Raw genomic sequence first — 25,226 nt, forward strand, 5'->3', positions numbered from 1 at the left:
GACAGTCAGGACTTGTGTACCCCCTGCCGTGGTAGCCGTTTCTTAGGTTCCAACTCCGGAACGGAATCGAAGCAGGATTAACTGACCTGTTTGTAACACGCCGTGGACACCATGGTACTGAGAAAGAACCAAAGAAAGTTCCACGCAGTTGAATGAATGGCAGACTTGCCCTCCATAACACGTTCTTGGCAAATGCTTTTGACTTGGTTTGTCTTACGCTGGGTCAAGGGTCCATCTGACCACAGATACCTGGTCTGCAAAGCGTGGTCAGGGCAGGTACAGGACTTATACAACATGGGTCTCAGGCTCCCACTTTGGACCGGAATCGAACCCTGATTCCCCCAGCTATTACCCTTGGTCACAATGGCAGACTTTCCCTCCATAGGATTCTCGTTGTAGGTAATGAACAGCAAGTAGAAAATGTATCTGACAGGATCTGACTAGGGTCTAAAGCCTTCCCTGCGAAGTGTTAGCTAGAGTAGACAATGAGAAAGTGTCAGAACAGAGCTTAAATAGCCTGGGTAAGCAGGAAACCACGCCCCCAAGCCGCTTGGCCAATCAGGAACCGCAGGTGGAGTCCTGTGTGTCAACTGACAACTGGTCAGCTGACCCTCTTCCTTAGAGCATAAGAGGGACGGAGCTGCCAGCACATGCGTCCGCCCTCATTTTCAGTCAGAGTATCATGCTACCGGATCCCCGCAGGCACGCTGCTGACATTATTCCTGCCACTGCAGCCGGCCGCTCCAGAAGCCCCAGATGCGCTACCAGCGGAGGAAACAGTAACTTAGCTGGTAAGCGCAGGATTACTGACATTAACCCCCCCCCCCCCCCCCCCCCCCCCCCGAGGCGTGGACTCCGAACACGCCAGAACGGGTCTATCTGGGTGAGAATTATGAAATTCAGAAACTAACTCATCTGCATGAAGTCTATGAGCAGGAACCCACGACCTCTCTTCCGGGCCGTAACCCTTCCAATGTACTAAGTACTGTATGGAATTTCTTATTTTTCTGGAATCTAAAAATGTTTTCTACTTCAAAATCAGGTTCCCCATCAATAATAACGGGAGGGGGGGGAGTGGAGTCAATATCAGCATCGGCGGCAGATTTTAGAAGAGACACATGAAAGGACTTGCTCCCTTTCATGGAAGCTGGCAGGGACACCTTAAAGGTCACTTCATTAACTGTTTCAGACACAATGTAGGGACCAATATATTTGGGCCCGAGTTTGGCCAATGGTTGGCGCAAGACAATATTCTTTGTGGAAACCCATACTCGATCACCAGGAGAGAACTGCTGGTGAGGAGAGCGATGACGATCTGCTTGTCACTTCTGGGCTGCGACAGCATCCTTTAAAGGGACTCCGAGCAGTGCAGAAACTATGGAAAGATGCATATCATTTTAAAGCTCTCTTTCTCCTCTTTCCAATGATATATAAACTGCTGCCCTACGCCTTTTAGTTTTCGCTATTTTCGCGATTGAATTTGCCGCGGCCGCGATTTCAATCACGAAAATAAAGAAAACTAAAAGGCGTAGAGTGACGATTTAGGTGTCGCCAGAAAGAGGAGAAAGAGAGCTTTAAAATGATATCCATCTTTCCATAGTTACTTGTATTACACAGGACGACACTTTCCCCAGTGTCAGCAGCTCCATTCAACAGAAAAAGTCGGCCTGTGTAATACAATATAACTATGGAAAGATTGATATCATTTTAAAGCTCTCTTTCTCCTCTTTCTGTCGACACCTAAATCGTCGCTCTACGCCTTTTAGTTTTCTTTATTTTCGCGATTAAAATCGCGTCCGCGGCAATTTCAATCGCGAAAATAGCAAAAACTAAAATGCGTAGGGCAGCGGGTTATACATCATTGGCAAGAGAAGAAAGAGAGCTTTAAAATGATATGCATCCTTCCATAGTTTCTGCACTGCTCGGAGTCCCTTTAAGTTCTGATTGACAGAGACCCAAATCTCCTGACCAGTCCTGCAGAACTGGGAAGGAAGAGGAAGCAGAGGGGACAAAAGAGAATCTGGGCGATCTCCCAAAAAACACTTGTAATGGAGAAAATTTTGAGGAGGCATTCAACAAATTGTTCTGCGCAAATTCTGTGAATGGCAAAAACTGAACCCAATCTTCCTGGGATTCAGAAACATAACATCTTAAAAACTGCTTTATAGACTAATTCTTTCCATCTGGCCATTCGTCTGAGGATGGAATCCAGAGGAAAAGGACAAAGACATACCCATAAGTGCGCAAAAGTTATTCCAGAACTGTGACACAAATTGTACCCCTCTGTCTGATACAATATTTTTGAGAATGCCGTGTAATCTGAAAATATTCTCAATAAATAGCTCAGCCAGTTCTTTGGGAGATGGTAGTTTTTCAAGTGGTATGAAATGCGCCATTTTGCTGAACCGATCTACCACAACCCAGATGACCGTCTTTCCCTGGGACGCAGGAAGGTCCACAAGAAAGTCCATCGAAATATGTGTCCAGGGAGAACTGGGAATAGGCAATGGTTGAAATGTACCGGCAGGAGCATTTCTGACCGCTTTGCTTTTAGCACATACCGTGCAAGCTGACACAAATTCCTTGCAATCGGTTCTGATGGAAGGCCACCAGAAGTGCCGTTGGAGAAGATCCAACGTCCTGCTCACACCTGGATGACCCGCTACCTTGCTGCAATGACATTGCTTCGGTACAGATGGCCTTAAATGCAAAGGAACAAACAATTGCTCAGAGGGTTTCCCCGATGGGGACTCTGCCTGAAACTGGGCTAATGATTCCAACAGATCAACCGATAATTCAGTTGCCGAGACAACAATATGTTCAGGAAGAATATTAGAAGGTGGCAGGTAGAGACTCTATAGGCTCAAAACATCTAGATAAGGCATCAGCCTTGATGTTCTTGCTCCCAGGTTTATGTTATAATAAACCTGAATCGGGAAAAGAATAAAGCCCAGCGAGCCTGCCTGGGATTCAGTCTCTTAGCTCCTTCTATATATTTCAGATTCTTGTGATCTGTGTATACTGTAATGGTGTGTTCTGCCCCCTCCAACCAATGCCTCCATTCCTTGAAGGCCATCTTGACAGCCAGCAATTCCCTATTACCAATGTCATACAGTAGTTTCTTTCCACTGAACTAAACTTCCGTGAGAAGAACGCACACGGGTGCAAGCGTTCTGGTTGACCGGAATATTGAGCTAGGACAGCACCTACCCCTATCTCTGAGGCATCAACTTCAACTATAAAGGTCGGAGGACATCGGCGTGCATGAGGACGGGGGCAGAACAAAATGCTTCCTTCAGAGTCTGAAAGGCCTGAGAAGCCTCATCAGACCAGTGAGAGGGGTCGGCTCCTTTTTTAGTCATGTTTGTCAAGGGGGCTATAATGGTGGAGAAATTGCGGATAAACTTGCGATAATAATTCGCAAAACTGATAAACCTCTGTAATAGTCTCAGACCCAGTGATTGAGGCCATTCCAACACAGCTGACCCGCTTCCTTAGAGCATAAGAGGGGCGGCGCTGCCAGCACATGCGTCCGCCCTCATTTTCAGTCAGAGTATCATGCGACCGAAGGCACGCTCTGACATCATTCCTGCCACTGCGGCCGGCCGCACCAGAAGCCCCAGATGCACTACCAGTGGAGGAAACAGCAACTGACAGCTGCTTTGGTGCCCTTGCTCCTGTGGTGCCCTAGGCCATGGGCTAGGTGGCCTTGCCCTAAATCCGGCCCCACCCCCAGTGTAAGGTAGGTTCTTCCGCCTCCTCTCTTAGTGACATTGGTATAATCAATGAGAGATGCCACTGGATGAGTCATAGATGAGGGATGTTGTGAAATTGGTGAAAGGAAATCCCAGGTAACTTCTCCATCTTGGTCTGCTAGCTGCTCAGGCATGGCCAGTGGAGGGGGGAGCTTGTGGGTGCACAGGATGCACAACAATCTTAGCGTGGTGTTTCATGCTATGGCCGCCCCTTAAAGCTCTGTGCCCGGAGCCTGGTGCCTCTCCATCCTCTGCCTTGGTGCGGTCCTGCCTATAATACAGTGCTTTAGGACAGTGGGTGGAGCCAGAAAAAACTTTCTCTTAGGAGGTAAACCTATTGCTTTTTCCTGCAACCCCAACTGGTATAGAGGTTGCGTGGACCCCTTCCCAGTTCACTGCTGCCTTGTCCTCTCCTTACTTTTGAATTTATTGGGAAAAGCACCACCAGTGGACCAGTGACCTAGGCATATCAAATGACCCACAATATAAGGTAATACAATTAGACTAGTCTAAAGGATGATGCCATTAGTGACCTGAGGTCAACGCAAAGTGGGTAAAACACAGAAAGTTACTACTGCATGAGATGGATAGTGGAGTAATGAGAAAGCTAAGGCCGTCACTCGACAGATCATTCACCGGGCTAGATCATTTGAGTTCCAAAAGGAGAAACCAGTACTGCTATAATACTCCAATAACATGCAAACCGAACGTAAAGCAATCCCGAAGAGAAAATAAACTTATGATATTATGAATTGTATGTATAGTACAGTGTAACGATCGGTGTCAGCACACAGAGAGAATCTGATTATTGGTGATCTGCAGTATCACCAACAATACAGATATATACCTGATTATGGATGATCTGCAGAATCACCAATAATCCAAGTATGACTGACCTCTGGACACCTGATAGAGTGTAAGTGTTTGGTGCAACAGTAGAGTATCTCCCGTGGGGGCGGGAGACACCGATGACTTCGAGCAGGGACCACCTGAGGAGCAGGTGGTCCTTGGCTGCGTGGGAACTATCTCCTAAGAGAGGGGATGGAGATAATATGGCAGCCAGTGATTCCCTGGAAACTGGGAATCAGACTATACTGCAGCCAAAGGACTCCTAAGGGATAGAGCCCCAGGCTGTACTGCAGGAAAGACTCTCTGAGGAGCAGGAGGTCCCTGCAGCTAACTGACACTTGGTGGAATAGTGTCACAGGTAGTACAGACAGTCTGAACACTCGAGGAGTGAGTGACAGCCAAGGTCGGCCAGGCCAGGTCGGCAACACACGAGCAGAGAAGGTACAGAGACAGTAGGCTGATTCGGTAACCGGGTACAGGCAGGGTTTGGCAACGGGTAGACAGATAAGCAGAGGTACCGAATCAGAAAGCAGGAGAGAGGTCAACAGAGCTAATGGTCATAACAGATATAGAGCAGAGTCCTAGTCTGGGGTGTGAGGTCCGTGGTCTCAACACCCAGGAACTGGTCTAACGTATAACACAGCAATGACACAGTAATCCTAAGCTTGGGTGTGAGGTCCTTAGTCACAACACCCTGGAACTGGTCTAACGTATAACACAGCAATGATACAGTAATCCTAAGCTTGGGTGTGAGGTCCTTGGTCACAACACCCTGGAACTGGTCTAACGTATAACACAGCAATGACACAGTAATCCTAAGCTTGGGTGTGAGGTCCTTGGTCACAACGCCCTGGAACTGGTCTAAAGTATAACACAGCAATGACACAGTAATCCTAAGCTTGGGTGTGAGGTCCTTGGTCACAACACCCTGGAACTGGTCTAAAGTATAACACAGCAATGACACAGTAATCCTAAGCTTGGGTGTGAGGTCCTTGGTCACAACACCCTGGAACTGGTCTAAGATATAACAGCAATGACACAGTATCCCTAAGCTTGGGTGTGAGGTCCGTGGTCACAACACCCTGGAACTGGTCTAAGGTATAACACAGCAATGACACAGTATCCCTAAGCTTGGGTGTGTGGTCACAACACCCTGGAACTGATCTAACATATAACACAAATGTAATCTGGCTAAGTGTGAATTCCCAGGTCCTCCTGGTTCTAACACACTGTGGGATCTGACTGGTCTGAGTGCTCACACGTTAGTATTCACAACGGCAGACAACCAGCAACTGACAAGCAAGATCTATATATACTTGCAGTGCTGTGCAGCTCCGCCCGAGCCACTCAGCCAATCCAGAGTCCAGCTGGGATCAGCTGATCGGCCTGATCAGCTGATTCCCCTTCTGCTGGTATAAATGTCCTGTCGCCTGGCGTGCGCACGCGTAGCTCTCCATCTGTGTGCACTAGAAGGTCCAGCCAAGCCAGACGCGTGTCGCTGCGTGGAAACCGCCGGTCTGAACGCGGAGATAGCCGTCCTGTCCCTAGACCACGCGGCGGCATCTCCGCTGTTCATTACATACAGCTAACAAATAGAACATTAGGAACAAAGAAAAGAGTCTCATACTGTTTCCAGTACAGGAAGCGTTAAGAAACTTCAGTTGTTATCCATGCAAAAGAGCTTCTCTGAGCTCTTCGATCCAATTTGGGTCCAAGACAGTCCTGTTTTCTGAAGCACTTATCTCAACCTGCAAATATGACAGAATGATGCATTGTTAAAAAAAAAAAGTAATATAACTGAAAAAAGTAAGAGACTCTTTTCTTTTCTACTAATGTTCTATTCCTTATCCGTGCTACACATACAATTCATTATATCATACGTTTTTTTTTGGGTTTTTTTTGCTTCAGGTTTGCATTGACCACTTCAACCTATAGTGTTGTTCACCTTATGCATCCGAGCAACTTTCAACTCCCATTTATTCACCAATAACTTTATCACTAATTATCACAGTTAATTGATCTATATCTTGTTTTTTCTGCCACCATTTAGGCATTCTTTGGGTGGTACATTTTGCAAAGAATTATTTTATCCTAAATCCATTTTAACAGGAAAATTAAGAAAGAAATGGATAAAAATAATTATTTCTCATGTTTTGGCCATTATAGTTTGAAATTAATACATGCTTTCATAATTAAAACCTTATTCATTTTATTTGCCAATTTGTCCCGGTTATTACAACGTTTAAATTATGTCGCTATCACAATTTATGGCGCAAATATTTTATTTGGAAATAATGGTGCATTTTTTCAATTTCCGTCCATCGCTATTTACAAGCATATCATTTCAAAAAATTATAGTAATATACTCTCTTGACATGCATATTCAAAATGTTCAGACCCTGAGGTAACTATTTATGTTTTTTGTTTTTTTGTTTTTTTATTAAAACATTTATTTGGGTAATTTTTGGTGTGGGGAGTAAACAGTTAATGTTAAATGTAATATAATGTATGTATTTAATTTTTAAAAAAATGTATGTGGGTGTAGTTACTATTTGGCCACAAGATGGCCACAGTCCACAAGTCCTGGAAGCGAATGATCTCGCTTCCAGGAAGCATTAGGAAGACGAGAAACTTTTTTTTCTGCAGAAAGATAGTCGTTTTTTCTGCCGGGGACATAGATCAATAAAAAGGGAACTATATTCCCATTCATTGATCTCGAGACTAACGGCAAGTGGGTCTGGAGCGTGCGCGATAAAGCGCATGGTGCCGTTGCAGCAACACAGTCTATCTGGATGGATATATCCATCTAGATAGACTTTTTTTTTTTTTTCCACAACAAAGATTTTTATTGTTTTATCTTTATCAACAGTACATGTACTATAACAACATTGATGTCATGAAGTAGTTTCAATGTTGGTAGGTTCAAACATAGAAACACTATTTTCAACAATACTGAAATGAAAGTATACAGTATATTACCAAGAATATTGGTATCCTAGCCGTCCATTAACAAGGCCTCTGCGGCTGGACTAGCTGCACACCTCTCATGGTAGAATGCATATGACCACCCAGTATAGGCCATATCTTATTTCTGAATATAGAAGATTAAAGTACACTTTCTTATTGCATCTAACATAGTAAAACTCAACTAAGAAACAGAACAAACACCAATGTAAACAGCAGCCGGGTAAAACTGGCCCAATTGAGCCCAATAACTTAACATCTGAATGGCGATGAAATAGCTTTAACATGTATAAATTGAATATTACACTTTACTGAACAATGTCTTCCAGCTGTTTACACATCTAGATAGACTTAAGTGGTTAAATAGTGTAATCAGGGCCGGATTTACAACTCAGAGAACCCTAGTCACAGGTGTTCTGGTGTCCTAAACTCCGCCCATGAACACAGACCACACCCCTAAGTAAAATATTCTGAACTTCAATCCCTGCCTCATGTCACTACTACCTGTCCTAAGAATCTTACAATTTAATCACTGTCTCATAGCATTCCTTACAAGACAAGGCAAATAACATTTATATTGCGCTTTTCTTCTGGCGGACCCAAAGTGCCAAGAGACAAGGATTAGAGTGTAAATGCCTGAGGACAGTAATGTGAGGCAAGGATTAGACTGTAAGCTCCTAAGGTCAGTGATCTGAAGTAGGGGCTGCCGCTCCCACATAAGGCACAATGATTAACTGTAACATAATCTGAGGATGTTTGCATTTTTGCTTGTCAAGGCTACTATTTACAGTTGTTTCATTTTGATTTTTTTTTCTAGGCACTGTTTTGTTGGCTGTGACAGAAGACTATACTGTAAAGATTGGCCTGCCCCCAAGAGATAAGATGGATAATTTTTACGCTAGGGCTCTTGTTTTGGGCAAAGTACACAATGCCAGCCATGTAGTCTGCAGCCCCGATGGAGACCTCTACTGCATCCGTGGAGGGGATATCTACGTGGGGCCGCCACCATCAAAGGAAGGCATGGACTGGTTTTCTACAGCCACAAGAGTTGGGAAAGCTGAATGGGATAATGTCAAACTCATTTTCTTCCATCCCAATGGAGATCTATATATAACATATCATGATGGAACCTTCTACACGGGTCCTGCACCTGAAAATGAAAATATATCCTGGAGGTATGGGCTAGCCACAAAGGTAGGGGTTTGTGACTGGTACCAGTTTGATGCCTTGTTCTTTGATGCAGAAGGAATTCTGTATGCTGTGAATTATCATGACAGGATTGTGAAGAACCAGCCACCGACAGAGCCAAGTTACTGGCTGAGGGAAAGCACGGAGGTTGGAAGAGGAGGTTGGTGTGAACTCACTCACTTCATGTCCTTCGACCCAGATGGAAAACTGTGGGCTGTCAACAAAAAAAATGGAAATATCTATAGAGGGAATCCTCCAACTGTACAAAACCAACACTATAAGGATAACGCTGACTATTTGGGATGGAACTATAATGTGTTTAGGTTCCTCTCCTTCACCAAAGATAAGACTATTCGGAGCATTATCAGCTTCCAGTTTCTGCCTGAACTTGGCCAAAAAGTCTCTGAAACTGCTGAAGTTATAGCAGATGAAATCTATGACAACAGTAAAAGCACCTCCACATTAAAACACACCTTCACGTAAGTCAGCTAAAGACAAAAAAAAAAACTGCTATTGTTTAAAGCTACATGGTCACACCCACCTATTGTCACCTGTGTACCTGTTAGAACCCATTAGCTAGAGTAGACAGTTCTGTGAAGAGGAACATACAGACACATTGCTCAGAATACACCGTGAAGTGTCTTTTTAGGCCTACCAAGCAGTATATTACAAAGTTCCAGGATTGCTTCCCTTGGTTACTTCCATCCAGTATATAACAGTCCTATTTACATCAAGGGGCCTGTCGTAATGCATGGAGTGGGTATTCCTCAGTATAAACACAGCCTGGAAAAGCTGTCCTGAAACTGCCAGTGATTAATATACTGTCCAAGCTCTACAAGTGGCCACTCATGTGTGTGTATGCATACTAGCAGTGTTGATCGGATACCTCAAATATCGAACTTCGAGTGAATTCGGATAGTTTACTATCCGAATTCGACCAAACTCGAATAGGATAATTCGAGTTTGGTCGAATTTGGATAGTAAACTATCCGAATTCACTCGAAGTTCGATATTCGAGTTAATTGAATATCCGATTCGAATCGGATATCCAACGTCACTATCCGAGTCTGTATTCGAGTAAAATATTCGAGATGGCCTTAAATAGCTTTTAAAACTTGTATTGGAGGTCAATGATGCATGAAACCACCTTTTTTATGAAGAAAAACATCAAGTGATTATGTGGTGATGTAGTCGTTATAAAAAAGGTATCAAAAATAGTAAATTAACTTCATGAAAAGTGTTTGCATGAGAAGGTGTGTCCAAAATGGTTGTAAGTTGGAAGTCTTCATTTACGTCGTCTTCATCTTCTTCTTCTATATCTTCTTCTTTTTCTTCTTCTTCTATATCTTCTTCTACTCGAATCTTCTTCATCTTCTACTTCTTGTATTTTCTTCAATTATCTTTTTCTTCTTCTATATCTTCTTCTTCCTCTTCTTCTTCTTCTATATCTTCTTCTTCTTCTTCTATATCTTCTTCTTCTATATCTTCTTCTTCTTTTATACCTTCTTCTTCTTCTATATCTTCTTCTTCTTCTCCTTCTTCTACTTCTATATCTCCTTCTTCTTCTTCTATATCTTCTTCTTCTTCTTCTATATCTTCTTCTTCTTCTATATCTTCTTCTTCTATATCTTCTTATTCTTCTATATCTTCTTCATCTTCGTCTTCTATATCTTCTTCTTCTTCTATATCTTCTTCTTCTTCTATATCTTCTTCATCTTCGTCTTCTATATCTTCTTCTTCTTCGTCTTCTATATCTTCTTCTTTGTCGTCTTCTTCTTCTACATCTTCTTCTTCTATATCTTCTTCTTCTATATCTTCTTCTTCTTCTTCTTCCTCTTCTTCTCCATCATTATATTATGTGTCTTGGTTTTCCTTTCTTTTGTAATATTTTTTTTTTGACTTCATTTGTGGAAATATTTTATTTTAATAACACCATAGTTATATTTGTGTTGATGGCATAATAGGTAGTGGCACATTACAAGCCACAGCGCCTTTTTCTCTGTACCCTGGTGGTGGTAAAACACAGACATCAGCAGGAGGAGGAAGTAGTTGCAAGTTGTAGTGTGGTAATAGCTGCCGGTAGGAGAGTGGGTGGGCAGGTGGCAGCAGAAAATAGTTCTTCTTCTGTTCTCCCTGGCAGTGGTACTAGCACACAGACAGCAGAAGCTCAATGCAGCTACAGGAGGAGGAGTAGTGTGTGTCAGGCAGTGTGATGTGACTGACATAATAGGCCCTGGTTCCTAGCGGTGGTACCAGGGCCGTAAATAAACAGCATGAGGTTCCAGACAGCGGTCGTGAAGCCCACATTGTGTCCAATACACAATTGGGACAGCACATTCCGGACACCTCAAAAATAATTACAATTTTTTTTTCCAAAATAATGCAGGCAGCTATTTTTGAGCGTAATAGCTGGTGGCGCATGGGCAGCAGCACCTTGTAATGTGTTCCCTGGCAGTGGAGACACAGACATCAGGAGGAAATACAACAGCAGGCAGAGTGAGGAGTATGAGTGTGTGTGGCAGACTGGCAGCAGGCAGGAGGGCAGGCAGTGAGACATAATAGGCCCTGGTTCTTAGTGGTGGTACCAGGGCCATAAATAAACATCATGAGGTTCCAGACAGCAGTCGTGAAGCCCACATTGTGTCCAATACACAATTGGGACAGCACAGTTTTCAACCCGGACACCTCTAAAATAATTACAATTTTTTTTTTCAAAATAATGCAGGCAGCTATTTTTGAGCGTAATAGCTGGTGGCGCATGGTCAGCAGCACCTTGTAATGTGTTCCCTGGCAGTGGAAACATACAGATAGCAGGAGGAAATACAGCAGCAGGCAGCGTGAGGAGGATGAGTGTGTGTGGCAGACTGGCATTTGGCAGGAGGGCAGGCAGCGAGACATAATAGGCCCTGGGTCCTAGCGGTGGTTCCAGGGCCGTAAATAAACAGCATGAGGTTCCAGACAGTGGTCGTGAAGCCCACATTGTGTCCAATACACAATTGGGACAGCACAGTTTTCAACCCGGACACCTCTAAAATAATTACAATTTTTTTTTTCAAAATAATGCAGGCAGCTATTTTTGAGCGTAATAGCTGGTGGCGCATGGGCAGCAGCACCTTGTAATGTGTTCCCTGGCAGTGGAAACACAGACAGCAGGAGGAAATACAACAGCAGGCAGCGTGAGGAGGATGAGTGTGTGTGGTAGACTGGCATTTGGCAGCAGGCAGGAGGGCAGGCACGAGACATAATAGGCCCTGGGTCCTAGCAGTGGTTCCAGGGCCGTAAATAAACAGCATGAGGTTCCAGACAGCAGTCGTGAAGCACACATTGTGTCCAATACACAATTGGGACAGCACAGTTTTCAACCCGGACACCTCTAAAATAATTACAATTTTTTTTTTCAAAATAATGCAGGCAGTGAGGCAGCTATTTTTGAGCGTAATAGCTGGTGGCGCATGGGCAGCAGCACCTTTTAATGTGTTCCCTGGCAGTGGAAACACAGACAGCAGGAGGAAATACAACAGCAGGCAGCGTGAGGATAATGAGTGTGTGTGGCAGACTGGCATTTGGCAGCAGGCAGGAGGGCAGGCAGCGAGACATAATAGGCCCTGGGTCCTAGCGGTGGTTCCAGGGCCATAAATAAACAGCATGAGGTTCCAGACAGCGGTCGTGAAGCCCACATTGTGTCCAATACACAATTGGGACAGCACAGTTTTCAACCCGGACACCTCTAAAATAATTACAATTTTTTTTTTCCAAAATAATGCAGGCAGTGAGGCAGCTATTTTTGAGCATAATAGCTGGTGGCGCATGGGCAGCAGCACCTTGTAATGTGTTCCCTGGCAGTGGAAACACAGACAGCAGGAGGAAATACAAAAGCAGACAGCGTGAGGAGGATAAGTGTGTGTGGCAGACTGGCATTTGGCAGCAGGCAGGAGGGCAGGCAGCGAGACATAATAGGCCCTGGGTCCTAGCAGTGGTTCCAGGGCCGTAAATAAACAGCATGAGGTTCCAGACAGCGATCATGAAGCCCACATTGTGTCCAATACACAATTGGGACAGCACAGTTTTCAACCCGGACACCTCTAAAATAATTACAATTTTTTTTTTCCAAAATAATGCAGGCAGTGAGGCAGCTATTTTTGAGCATAATAGCTGGTGGCGCATGGGCAGCAGCACCTTGTAATGTGTTTCCTCCCTGGCAGTGGAAACACAGACAGCAGGAGGAAATACAAAAGCAGGCAGCGTGAAGAGGATGAGTGTGTGTGGCAGACTGGCATTTGGCAGCAGGCAGGAGGGCAGGCAGCGAGACATAATAGGCCCTGGGTCCTAGCGGTGGTTCCAGGGCCGTAAATAAACAGCATGAGGTTCCAGACAGCGGCCGTGAAGCCCATATTGTGTCCAACACTGGTGCTCATTAGAGCTAGGATATCCAAGGTACTCGGATAATCCTAGCTCTTTTTCACTATTCGAGCTCGAATACCAAACTCGAATAGTATTAGCTATCCGGGCTGTGCTATCCGAGCGCACTCAGATAGCAAGCAGCTATCCGGAGATATCCTAGCTATCCGAGCTCGGATAGCGTCACGACAGACGTCACCTCGAGTCCTCACAAGCGAATCAGAGGGCTCCCAGCCCTCTGACTGCAGCCAATCACAGAGGGGGAGCCTGGCCAAGCCCCCCTCTATAAATAGCGGACACCATCTTGCCTCACTCGTCCTGCTTGCGACTTACTGACTGATTGTACTGAGAGAACTGCTCCAGTGCTTTTTGTCTGTGTGCAAGTGCATTTCCATTGCTCTAAACCTAGCGTTTTTACACTCCAACACTTGATCTTCAACTGTATTGCTTTGTATTGTAGATAGATTGTATTTTAGGCAGTTTAGTTAGTGTGATTAGGGACTAGGGAGGGAGACTGTCACTGGTGCTGCTGCAGGCCTGCAGCCAGCAGCTAGGCCCTGTGCCTGCCCTGCTCTGTGCTCTAGTCTCTACCTTACCTGTGCTCTCACCTGTCCTACTCTACTCCTGTACTACTACTTCTGTGTTAGATAGATTTGTACTATTTTGTAGTTAGCAAGGCCCAGCTTTACTGCTATACCTGTCCGGCTGTATCTGCCGTATCTGTTGTACTATTTAGCTCGATTCTTCTATTGTTTAGTTAGTACTAGTAGTACTGTGTGTACTCACTCACTGTACTCTAGTCTGTGTTTAGGGACCATCAGTTAGCGTCAGCTAGGGTCTTAGTGTGCGTGCGCACGCACCCTCCAGTTAGTGCTACACCCGTCCTCCTATTGTTTATATATATACTACTTCTATTGTGTCTTAGCTGTATTGTACTGTAGTCTGACACCGTCAGTCAACGTTAGCTAGGGTCTTTGTGTGCGCAGTGCACATCTGCGCTGTCAGCACCCTCCAGTTAGTGCTACACCCGTCCTCCTAATGTTTATATATCACTACTTCTATTGTGTCTTAGCTGAATTGTACTGTAGTCTGGCACCGTCAGTCAGCGTCAGCTAGCGTCTTTGTGTGCGCAGTGCACATCTGCGCTGTCAGCACCCTCCAGTTAGTGCTACACCCGTCCTCCTAATGTTTATATATCACTACTTCTATTGTGTCTTAGCTGAATTGTACTGTAGTCTGACACCGTCAGTCAGCGTCAGCTAGGGTCTTTGTGTGCGCAATGCACATCTGCGCTGTCAGCACCCTCCAGTTAGTGCTACACCCGTCCTCCTAATGTTTATATATCACTACTTCTATTGTGTCTTAGCTGAATTGTACTGTAGTCTGACACCGTCAGTCAGCGTCAGCTAGCGTCTTTGTGTGCGCAGTGCACATCTGCGCTGTCAGCACCCTCCAGTTAGTGCTACACCCGTCCTCCTAATGTTTATATATCACTACTTCTATTGTGTCTTAGCTGAATTGTACTGTAGTCTGACACCGTCAGTCAGCATCAGCTAGCGTCTTTGTGTGCGCAGTGCACATCTGCGCTGTCAGCACCCTCCAGTTAGTGCTACACCCGTCCTCCTAATGTTTATATATCACTACTTCTATTGTGTCTTAGCTGAATTGTACTGTAGTCTGACACCGTCAGTCAGCGTCAGCTAGCGTCTTTGTGTGCGCAGTGCACATCTGCGCTGTCAGCACCCTCCAGTTAGTGCTACACCCGTCCTCCTATTGTTTATATATCACTACTTCTATTGTGTCTTAGCTGAATTGTACTGTAGTCTGTCACCGTCAGTCAGCGTCAGCTAGGGTCTTTGTGTGCGCAGTGCACATCTGCGCTGTCAGCACCCTCCAGTTAGTGCTACACCCGTCCTCCTATTGTTTATATATCACTACTTCTATTGTGTCTTAGCTGAATTGTACTGTAGTCTGACACCGTCAGTCAGCGTCAGCTAGGGTCTTTGTGTGCGCAGTGCACATCTGCGCTGTCAGCACCCTCCAGTTAGTGCTACACCCGTCCTCCTATTGTTTATATATATAATACTTCTATTGTGTCTTAGCTGAATTGTACTGTAGTCTGACACCGTCAGTCAGCGTCAGCTAGGGTCTTTGTGTGCGCAGTGCGCACTCTCTCGTTAGCGCTACACCGATCTCTGCTGTAGAGTACACCTGTCCGTCACCTCACACACCCACCACCACCAGTCCCACCCCATTAAAGTACCCCACTTGTCCCACCCGCCTTTACATACATAAGTTCTTTTTTTTCATTTGTATAATATAAAAAATATACAATGTCTGGCACTGGCAGCCGCGGTCTGGGCAGGGGCAGCAAGGGCATCGCCAAGAGAGGAGGTCGTGGGCGTGGCAGCCGCGCCACCACCACCATGCGCAGTTCTGCGTCTGCACCAGTGGCTATTCCGCCATTAGCCACTGGCTGTGGACGCCTTGGCCGCCCAACAGCTGGGAGTCACGCTGCAGAGACACAGCAGCAGCAGCAGCGTGTGGCCCAGATGTTCCTCCCACCGCCAGGTCGTAGCCGTCCTATTGAGGAGAAGGACGCAGACGCTGTGGTGGAACTGATGGTGGATGAGCAGGCCACCATTAGCTCTGGAACAGAGTCCTCCACCCCCGCCACCACTCCTGTTCGCAAGAGCAGCAGCAGCCGCCCAGCACTGCCTGGGGAGCACTGCAGGAGGAGGAGTGCAGTTCTCCAGCCCCAGCGGGCGACACCAGCACCCTGTCACTCAGCACCTTCTTATGGACCCCAGGAACAGAGAAGGTATGGAGTGCTGTTGCGGAAGAATTGGCAGAGGAAGGAATGCTGATGGGCACTTTGGGGGATGATGCTTTGGACAGTCAGACAGTGGTGACTGTCCATCCGCCCATGCATGCAGAAGGGGAGTTTGGGGGATCCCAGCAGGACATGTTTGTGGAGGGGGAGGATGATGATGACATTGTGAAGGACAAAGACTGGTTGCCACCAGGTCCTAGGAGTGGGGATGTCATAAGCTCTGAGGAGGAGGAGGAGGATGCGTCTGTGGGCCTTGCTAGAAGGATCAGCATCGCAGGCATGGGCAGGATCACAAGTGGGCGTGGTATGCAGGCCACACAGCGTGCTGATCAGGAGACGAGTTCTGCCAGTGCCACCACCAGCCGCACCAAGAACCCCCCCCCCCAACCACCATAGGGAGACCAGCGGCAGCAGCACCTTCCAGCCGAAGGGGCTACTTCACCTCCCCAATATGGAAATTTTTCACCCTTCCATATTTGGAGTGCAAGTATGCCACCTGCAACCAGTGCCACAAGCAGCTCAGCAGAGGGAAGGAGCCCTCTGCGTTTGGCACCACCTCTCTGGTCAACCACCTTGCAGGGAAACACTTTCACGAGCATGAGGAGTTCGTGAAGTTGAAGGAAGCTGGCAGCGGCAGTGGCAGACCCGTCACCACTGCGAAGCCGTCGGCAGCAGGAGTGCGTCAGCAACGCACTGCTCCTCCTCCCTCTACAACTCCTGCCGCCGACACTGAGGCCTGTTCTGGCAGCCAGTCCTCAGTGGCCTCCTCTGCTCCCTCCACTGATTCCCGTGCCAGCAAAAGACCTCACCAGACCCTGCTCAGTGACACCTTCCAGGGGGTGGTCAGGGTTCTGCCTCCCGGCAGCCGTCGCGTGCGTCAGCTGAACAGCTTGCTGGCACGGGCCATGTGCTCCCAACTCCTGCCTTATTCCCAGGAGGGGAGCGACATGCGTGTGCTCCTGATGTGTGCAGCCCCCGATTGGCCAATCCCCAGCCGACATTATTTTGCACGCACGACCATCCCTGCACTTCACCGCTCTGTGATGGCCAATGTCGGGAGAGGGCTGGAGCACGCGGTGGGTCAACGGGTCCATGTCACCATGGACTCGTGGAGCAGCCGGTTTGGGACAGGCCGCTATCTGTCCTTCACCGCGCATTGGGTCAGCTTGGTGGAAGGAGGTGAGGAGGGGGAAGCAGCATCGTCCGGCACTGCCAGAGCAGCAGCAGCACCAACAACGCAGTGGGTAGTGCCACCATGCAGGGTCAGCGGAACAGCAGCAGGTTCCTCGGATCCGCTTCCATCCTCCGCCACACCAGCCCAAACCCCCCGCCTCAGCAGCAGCGTGAAGCCCCGCCACTGCCAAGCGCTGCTGGAATTGGTCAGCCTGGGGAAGACCAAACTGACGGCGAACCACGTCCTGGCCAAACTCCGAGAGCAGGAGAGGAATTGGCTGACCCCCAGAGGCAAAGAGTTGGTGTCCGACAATGGGGCAAACCTGGTCGCTGCCATCAGCAGGGGAGACCTGACCCACATCCCCTGCCTGGCTCACGTCCTGAACCTGGTAGTCCAAAAGTTCCTGCGGACCTACCAGGAGATGGACCGACTCCTTGAGGCGGCAAGGAAGGTTGTGCGTCACTTCCGGCACTCGCCTGCAGCCGTGGCGAGCCTGGAAGAGGTGCAGAAGGAGCTGCACCTGCCACAGCACCGGCTCATGCTCGATGTTGCAACTCGCTGGAACTCCACCCTGGCAATGTTGGAGTGTCTGGTTGAACAGAGGCAGGCTGTCAGCCAGTACGTTGCACAAGCAACAGTTGCCTCCCTCACTGCAACTGGGCATGCCGCCACCAACCTCCCGTCCATCATCTCCACGGAGGACTGGGGGCACATGCAGCAGGTGTGCTCAGTCCTGGCACCCTTCCTGCAGGCCACCAACATGGTGAGCAGGGACCATGCAATGGTGTGCGAGTGGGTCCCCTTGGTGTGTGTGCTGGACAGGGCCCTGTATGCACTGGTGGAAGAGGGAGCGGCAGCCTTGGACCAGCAGGAGCTGCAGGCATCTTCAGAGGCCACCTCTGAGGAGGAGGGCTCGGAGTTGTTGGAGGTCCCTGACCTTGCTGCTGATGAGGGGGAGCAGCATAGCGCAGCTGGACTGGTGCGGGGGTGGAGAGAGGATGAGGTGGAGGAGGCAGAGGAGGACAGCAATGTCGGCTCTGGGGCTGCCGATGATGTGCCAACAGACGTGGCCAGACTGTTCCCAATGGCAGCGCACATGCCGAGGTGCCTGCGCAAAGACCCAAGGGTGATCCAGATGAAGCAGAGGGAGGACATCTGGATCTGCATGATGCTGGACCCACGTCTGAAGGGGAAGCTCAGCCAGTTCCTGCCTGCAGGAGGAGACCGTGCGCAACAAATGAGGGATTTGCAGCTGTCCCTTGTTGAGCACTTGCAGGAAGCCTTCCCTGAGCCATCCACCCCCACTGTCCAGCCAGCACAGAGGAAGCAGCAGGTGCCTGCATCCACCAGCAGCAAGCGCTCACGCACCACAGACCTGCTGTCTCTGACCCATAAGCTCTACATGAGTGTAGAGCTGCCAAGGACTAGAGAGGAGGTGCCTGCAGCAGCATCCTTCTCCAGTCACAGGCAGCGCTTGACCCGCATGGTGGCTGACTACATGGGGTCCTTCAGCGGGCTTGACAGCGTGGCCCCTGTTGATCCCATGGAGTATTGGGTCAAGCACCTGCCGATCTGGAGCGAGCTTGCGCAGTACGCCCTGGAAGTGCTCTCCTGCCCCCCTTCCAGCGTACTGTCAGAGCGTTGCTTCAGTGCAGCCGGTGGAGTCTTCACTGAGAAGCGATCTCGTCTGTCTCACAAGTCTGTGGACAGACTGACGTTTCTCAAAATTAACCAGGCTTGGGTGGAAGGCGAATTCATGGCCCCTGTTGTCGGCGAGAGGGGTACATGAAGTGGCGACTGGCACACACACATACACCTGCTGCTGCTGCTGCTGCTGTTATATTTCATCCTGCTGTCTGTGTGTTTCCACTGCCAGGGAACACATTACAAGGTGCTGCTGCCCAAGCGCCACCAGCTATTACGCTCAACAATAGCTGCATTACTTTGAAAAAAAAAATTGTAATTATTAGAGGTGTCCGGGTTGAAAACTGTGCTGTCCCAATTGTGTATTGGACACAATGTGGGCTTCACGACCGCTGTCTGGAACCTCATGCTGTTCATTTACGGCCCTGGGACCACCGCTAGGACCCAGGGCCTACTATGTCTCGCTGCCTGCCCTACTGCCTGCTGCCAAATGCCAGTCTGCCACACACACTTATCCTCCTCACGCTGCCTGCTGTTATATTTTCTCCTGCTGTCTGTGTGTTTCCACTGCCAGGGAACACATTACAAGGTGCTGCTGCCCAATCGCCACCAGCTATTACGCTCAACAATAGCTGCATTCATTTGAAAAAAAAAAAAATTGTAATTATTTTAGAAGTGTCCGGGTTGAAAACTGTGCTGTCCCAATTGTGTATTGGACACAATGTGGGCTTCACGAACGCTGTCTGGAACCTCATGATGTTCATTTATGGCCCTGGTACCACCGCTAGGTACCAGGGCCTATTATGTCAGTCACATCACACTGCCTGGCACACATTACTCCTCCTCCTGTAGCTGCATTGAGCTTCTGCTGTCTGTGTGCTGCTACCACTGCCAGGGAGAACAGAAGAAGAACTATTTTCTACTGCCACCTGCCCACCCACTCTCCTACCGAGTACCAACCGACTATTACCACACACTACAAATAGCTGCAAGCCTGCAACTATTACTTCCTCCTCCTGCTGATGTCTGTCTTTTACCACCGCCAGGGTACACAGAAAAAGGCGCTGTGGCTTGCAATGTGCCACTACCTACCTATTATGCCATCAACACTAATATAACTATGGTGTTATTACAATAAAATATTTTCAAAAATGAAGTAAAAAAAAATATTACAAAAGAAAGGAAAACCAAGACACATAATATAATGATAGAGAAGAAGAGGAGGAAGAAGAAGAAGATGAAGAAGAAGAAGATATAGAAGAAGAAGATATAGAAGAAGAAGATATAGAAGAAGAAGATATAGAAGAAGATGAAGAAGATATAGAAGAAGAAGATATAGAAGAAGAAGATATAGAAGATGAAGAAGATGAAGAAGATATAGAAGAAGAAGATATAGAAGAAGAAGAAGAAGAAGATATAGAAGAAGATATAGAAGAAGAAGAAGATACAGAAGAAGAAGATATAGCAGAAGAAGATATAGAAGAAGAAGAAGAAGATATAGAAGAAGAAGAAGAAGATATAGAAGAAGAAGATATAGAAGAAGAAGATATAGAAGAAGAAGATATAGAAGAAGATGAAGAAGAAGAAGATATAGAAGAAGAAGATATAGAAGAAGAAGATATAGAAGAAGAAGATGAAGATGACGTAAATGAAGACTTCCAACTTACAACCATTTTGGACATACCTTCTCATGCAAACACTTTTCATGAAGTTAATTTACTTTTTTGAGACCTTTTTTATAACTACTACATCACCACATAATCACTTGATGTTTTTCTTCATAAAAAAGGTGGTTTCATGCATCATTGACCTCCTATACAAGTTTTACAAGCTATTTAAGGCCAGCTCGAATATTTAACACGAATACAGACTCGGATAGTGACGTCGGATATCCGAGGTCGAATCGGATATTCGATTACATCGGATATTCGACTTCGAGTGAATTCGGATAGTTTACTATCCGAATTGGACCAAACTCGAAAAGGATAATGAGGTATCCGAGCAACACTGGTGTCCAATACACAATTGGGACAGCACAGTTTTCAACCCGGACACCTCTAAAATAATTACATTTTTTTTTTCTCAAAATAATGCAGGCAGCTATTTTTCAGCGTAATAGCTGGTGGCGCATGGGCAGCAGCACCTTGTAATGTGTTCCCTGGCAGTGGAGACACAGACAGCAGGAAGAAATACAGCAGCAGCAGGTGTAATGTGTGTGTGGGCCAGGAATTCGCCTTCCACCCAAGCCTGGTTCATTTTGAGAAACGTCAGTCTGTCCACAGACTTGTGAGACAGACGAGATCGCTTCTCAGTGACGACTCCACCGGCTGCACTGAAGCAACGCTCTGACAGTACGCTGGAAGGGGGGCAGGAGAGCACTTCCAGGGAGTTCTGCGCAAGCTTGCTCCAGATCGGCAGGTGCTTGACCCAATACTCCATGGGATCAACAGGGGCAATGCTGTCAAGCCCGCTGAAGGACTCCATGTAGTCAGCCACCATGCGGGTCAAGCGCTGTCTGTGACCGGAGAAGGATGCTGCTGCAGGCACCTCCTCTCTAGTCCTTGGCAGCTCTACACTCATGTAGAGCTCGTTGGTCAGAGACAGCAGGTCTGTGGTGCGCTTGCTGCTGGTGGATGCAGACACCTGCTGCTGCCTCTGTGCTGGCTGGACAGTGGGGGTGGATGGCTGAGGGAAGGCTTCCTCCAAGCGCTCAACAAGGGACAGCTGCAAATCTCTAATTTGTTGCACACGGTCTCCTCCTGCAGGCAGGAACTGGCTGAGCTTCCCCTTCAGACGTGGGTCCAGCATCATGCAGATCCAGATGTCCTCCCTCTTCTTCATCTGGATGACCCTTGGGTCCGTGCGCAGGCACCTCAGCATGTGCGCTGCCATTGGGAAGAGTCTGGCCACGTCTGCTGGTACATCATCGGCATCCCCAGAGCCGACAGTGCTGTCCTCCAGTGGTGCCCACCGCCAGGTCGTGATAACGCTTACGCGTGGATTCACGACCATTTTGACGCATTCCGACTCGGACACACTAAGCCGTGAATAGATTTTCAACCACGAAAATCTGCTTCGGCTTCGCGTGAATGCGGACAGAAATCCGCATTCACGCTCGTGAAACCCGGCGCTGAAGTCGTGGTTAGCGGAAATGCATCAAACTATGCGGAAGTGACACATTGAAGGCCAATCAGAGGGCCCCAGCCAGGCCCTAGAAACCAATCACAGAGGGGAGCTATGCCCTCCCCTCCTGAATATAAAGCGGTGGCCATGATGGAAAAGCTCTGTCCTTGCTAGACTGTGGTGCTGAGAGGATTATCTCCAGGCCATTGTTGTTTGAGCAAGTGCATTTATTGTGTTAAAAACAAAGCGTTTTTTGCTAACACTGCTCTTATACTGTACACAGTTAGCTAGTGCTGCTCGGATACCCCTTTTCAAAATCCGAATCCGATTCGGATCCGGATACCCCGCTATCCGATCCGGGTCGGATATCCGAATTCAAAATTTTCCTATCCGAATCCGATTCGGATATCCGACCCCAGTATCCGACCGGATTCGGATATCCGGATTGAAAACCGGAAGTGGCCTTTAAATTGCTTTAAAAAGGTTTGTAAGGGTCAATTAGGCATGTAGCATCATTCTTTTTCAAAGGGGAACACTAATTGATGATGTGGGGACTTAAAATCCCCCCCCACAAAAAAAGGCTGTCAAAGGGCCAAGTGCAAAGTGCCAAATGCAAAGGGCCAAGTTCAAAGGGCCAAGTGTCAAGTGCAAAGGGCCAAGTGCAAAGGGCCAAGTGTCAAGTGCAAAGGGCCAAGTGCAAAGGGCCAAGTGTCAAGTGCAAAGGGCCAAGTGCCTAATGCAAAGTGCCAAGTTTAAAGGGCCAAGTGTCAAGTGCAAAGGGCCAAGTGCCTAATGCAAAGTGCCAAGTTTTAAGGGCCAAGTGTCAAGTGCAAAGGGCCAAGTGTCAAGTGCAAAGGGCCAAGTGTCAAGTGCAAAGGGCCAAGTGCAAAGTGCCAAATGCAAAGGGCCAAGTTCAAAGGGCCAAGTGCAAAGGGCCAAGTGCCTAATGCAAAGTGCCAAGTTTAAAGGGCCAAGTGTCAAGTGCAAAGGGCCAAGTGCCTAATGCAAAGGGCCAAGTTCAAAGGGCCAAGTGTCAAGTGCAAAGGGCCAAGTGCCTAATACAAAGTGCCAAGTTTAAAGGGCCAAGTGTCAAGTGCAAAGGGCCAAGTGCCTAATGCAAAGGGCCAAGTTCAAAGGGCCAAGTGTCAAGTGCAAAGGGCCAAGTGCCAAGGGCAAAGTGCCATGTGCAAAGTGCCAAGTGCCAACATGTGCAAACACGTGCAAAAATGTGCAAAGTGCAAACACGTGCAAACACATGCAAAATTGTGCAAACACGCGCAAACACATGCAAAAATGTGCAAACACGTGCAAAAATGTGCAAACACATGCAAAAATGTGCAAAGTGCAAACACGTGCAAACACATGCAAAAATGTGCAAACACATGCAAAAATGTGCAAACACGCGCAAACACATGCAAAAATGTGCAAACACATGCAAAAATGTGCAAACACGCGCAAACATGCAAAAATGTGCAAACACATGCAAAAATGTGCAAAGTGCAAACACATGCAAAAATGTGCAAACACGCGCAAACACATGCAAAAATGTGCAAACACATGCAAAAATGTGCAAACACATGCAAAAATGTGCAAACACATGCAAAAATGTGCAAACACGTGCAAAAATGTGCAAACACATGCAAAAATGTGCAAAGTGCAAACACGTGCAAACACATGCAAAAATGTGCAAACACATGCAAAAATGTGCAAACACGCGCAAACATGCAAAAATGTGCAAACACATGCAAAAATGTGCAAAGTGCAAACACGTGCAAACATGCAAAAATGTGCAAACACGCGCAAACACATGCAAAAATGTGCAAACACATGCAAAAAATGTGCAAACACATGCAAAAATGTGCAAAGTGCAAACACATGCAAAAATGTGCAAACACGCGCAAACACATGCAAAAATGTGCAAACACATGCAAAAATGTGCAAACACATGCAAAAATGTGCAAACACGTGCAAAAATGTGCAAACACATGCAAAAATGTGCAAAGTGCAAACACGTGCAAACATGCAAAAATGTGCAAACACGCGCAAACACATGCAAAAATGTGCAAACACATGCAAAAAATGTGCAAACACATGCAAAAATGTGCAAAGTGCAAACACATGCAAAAATGTGCAAACACATGCAAAAAATGTGCAAACACGCGCAAACACATGCAAAAATGTGCAAACACATGCAAAAATGTGCAAACACGTGCAAACACGTGCAAAAATGTGCAAAGTGCAAACACGTGCAAAGTGCAAAAATGTGGAAAGTGCAAACACGTGCAAACACGTTCAAAGTGCCATGTGCAAAGTGGCACTTTGCACGTGTTTGCACGTGTTTGCACATTTTTGCACGTGTTTTCACGTGTTTGCACATTTTTGCAGTTTGCACGTGTTTGCAGTTTGCACGTGTTTGCACTTTGCACGTGTTTGCACTGTGCATGTGTTTGCACGTGGCACTTTGCACGTGTTTGCTCGTGGCAGGCAGGCAGCACCTGGCCTGGTGTGTGTACAACACACACACAATCACATAGCAGGCAGCTGCAGCAGCACTGCAGCACACACTCTTAATGTCACATTTATGACATCAATGAAGCAAATGAATGATTTAACTATACTGTAGTGATTGTGAAGGGGTTAATCACTGAACAGCTTAGGTTTATAACTATGTACAGCCCTTTGTAGGGCACCAGCAATGGAGCAGGAGCATGTCTCTCAGGAAGCATTCAGCAAGCCAGGACGATCTGTCTCATCATGGCAGCCCTCCTTATTATACCAGGGGGGCTGGCCAGTGTTCCTTTCTGTGATTGGGAGCCAGGGTTTAGGCTGGGAGGCCTCTGATTGGCTTAATGAGGTCAGGTGGGGCTGGCCAGGGTTCCCCTCTGTGATTGGTTTCTGGTGCTTCTGCTGGGAGCCCTCTGATTGGCTCCCATGACGTCTGGACCTCATGCAGTGTTTCACTGGTCCAGATATCCGCGGATATCCGTACTATCTGCGGATATCCGTATAGCCCAGCCAACTATCCGCAGATAGCTATCCGGATACTGGACCAGCTATCCGGAATCCGGATCCGATCGGATAGGCCTAAAAAAGTCGGATATCCGAGTCTATTCGGATATCCGGTATCCTGTTGAGCAGCACTGTTAGCTAGTCAGTGAGTGATTGCTGTAGTTAGTTGTAGTCAGTGTAGTGTAGTGGGAGTGTGGGAGTCTAGTGATTATTTAACTGTGTGTAGTGCAGGCAGGTTCAGTGCTGCAGTGTAGTCAGTGTAGTGGGAGTGGGGATTATCTGTGTGTAG

At 47.3% G+C, this 25,226-nt stretch overlaps 1 protein-coding gene across 7 annotated transcripts in view; it reads left to right on the top strand.

Moving 5' to 3' along the window:
* Positions 1 to 25,226, top strand: part of LOC137562405 (uncharacterized) — a 428,020-nt gene that overhangs the window by 362,524 nt on the left and 40,270 nt on the right. For all 7 annotated transcript variants that reach the window (XM_068273776.1, XM_068273756.1, XM_068273765.1 and 4 more), the window contains one exon: positions 8,386 to 9,235. In XM_068273776.1, coding sequence (XP_068129877.1) covers positions 8,386 to 9,235 — 850 coding nt within the window. The remainder of the gene's footprint in view (positions 1 to 8,385; positions 9,236 to 25,226) is intronic.

The sequence above is a fragment of the Hyperolius riggenbachi genome, chromosome 1 (assembly GCF_040937935.1).
Source record: "Hyperolius riggenbachi isolate aHypRig1 chromosome 1, aHypRig1.pri, whole genome shotgun sequence".
Lineage (NCBI taxonomy): Eukaryota > Metazoa > Chordata > Amphibia > Anura > Hyperoliidae > Hyperolius > Hyperolius riggenbachi.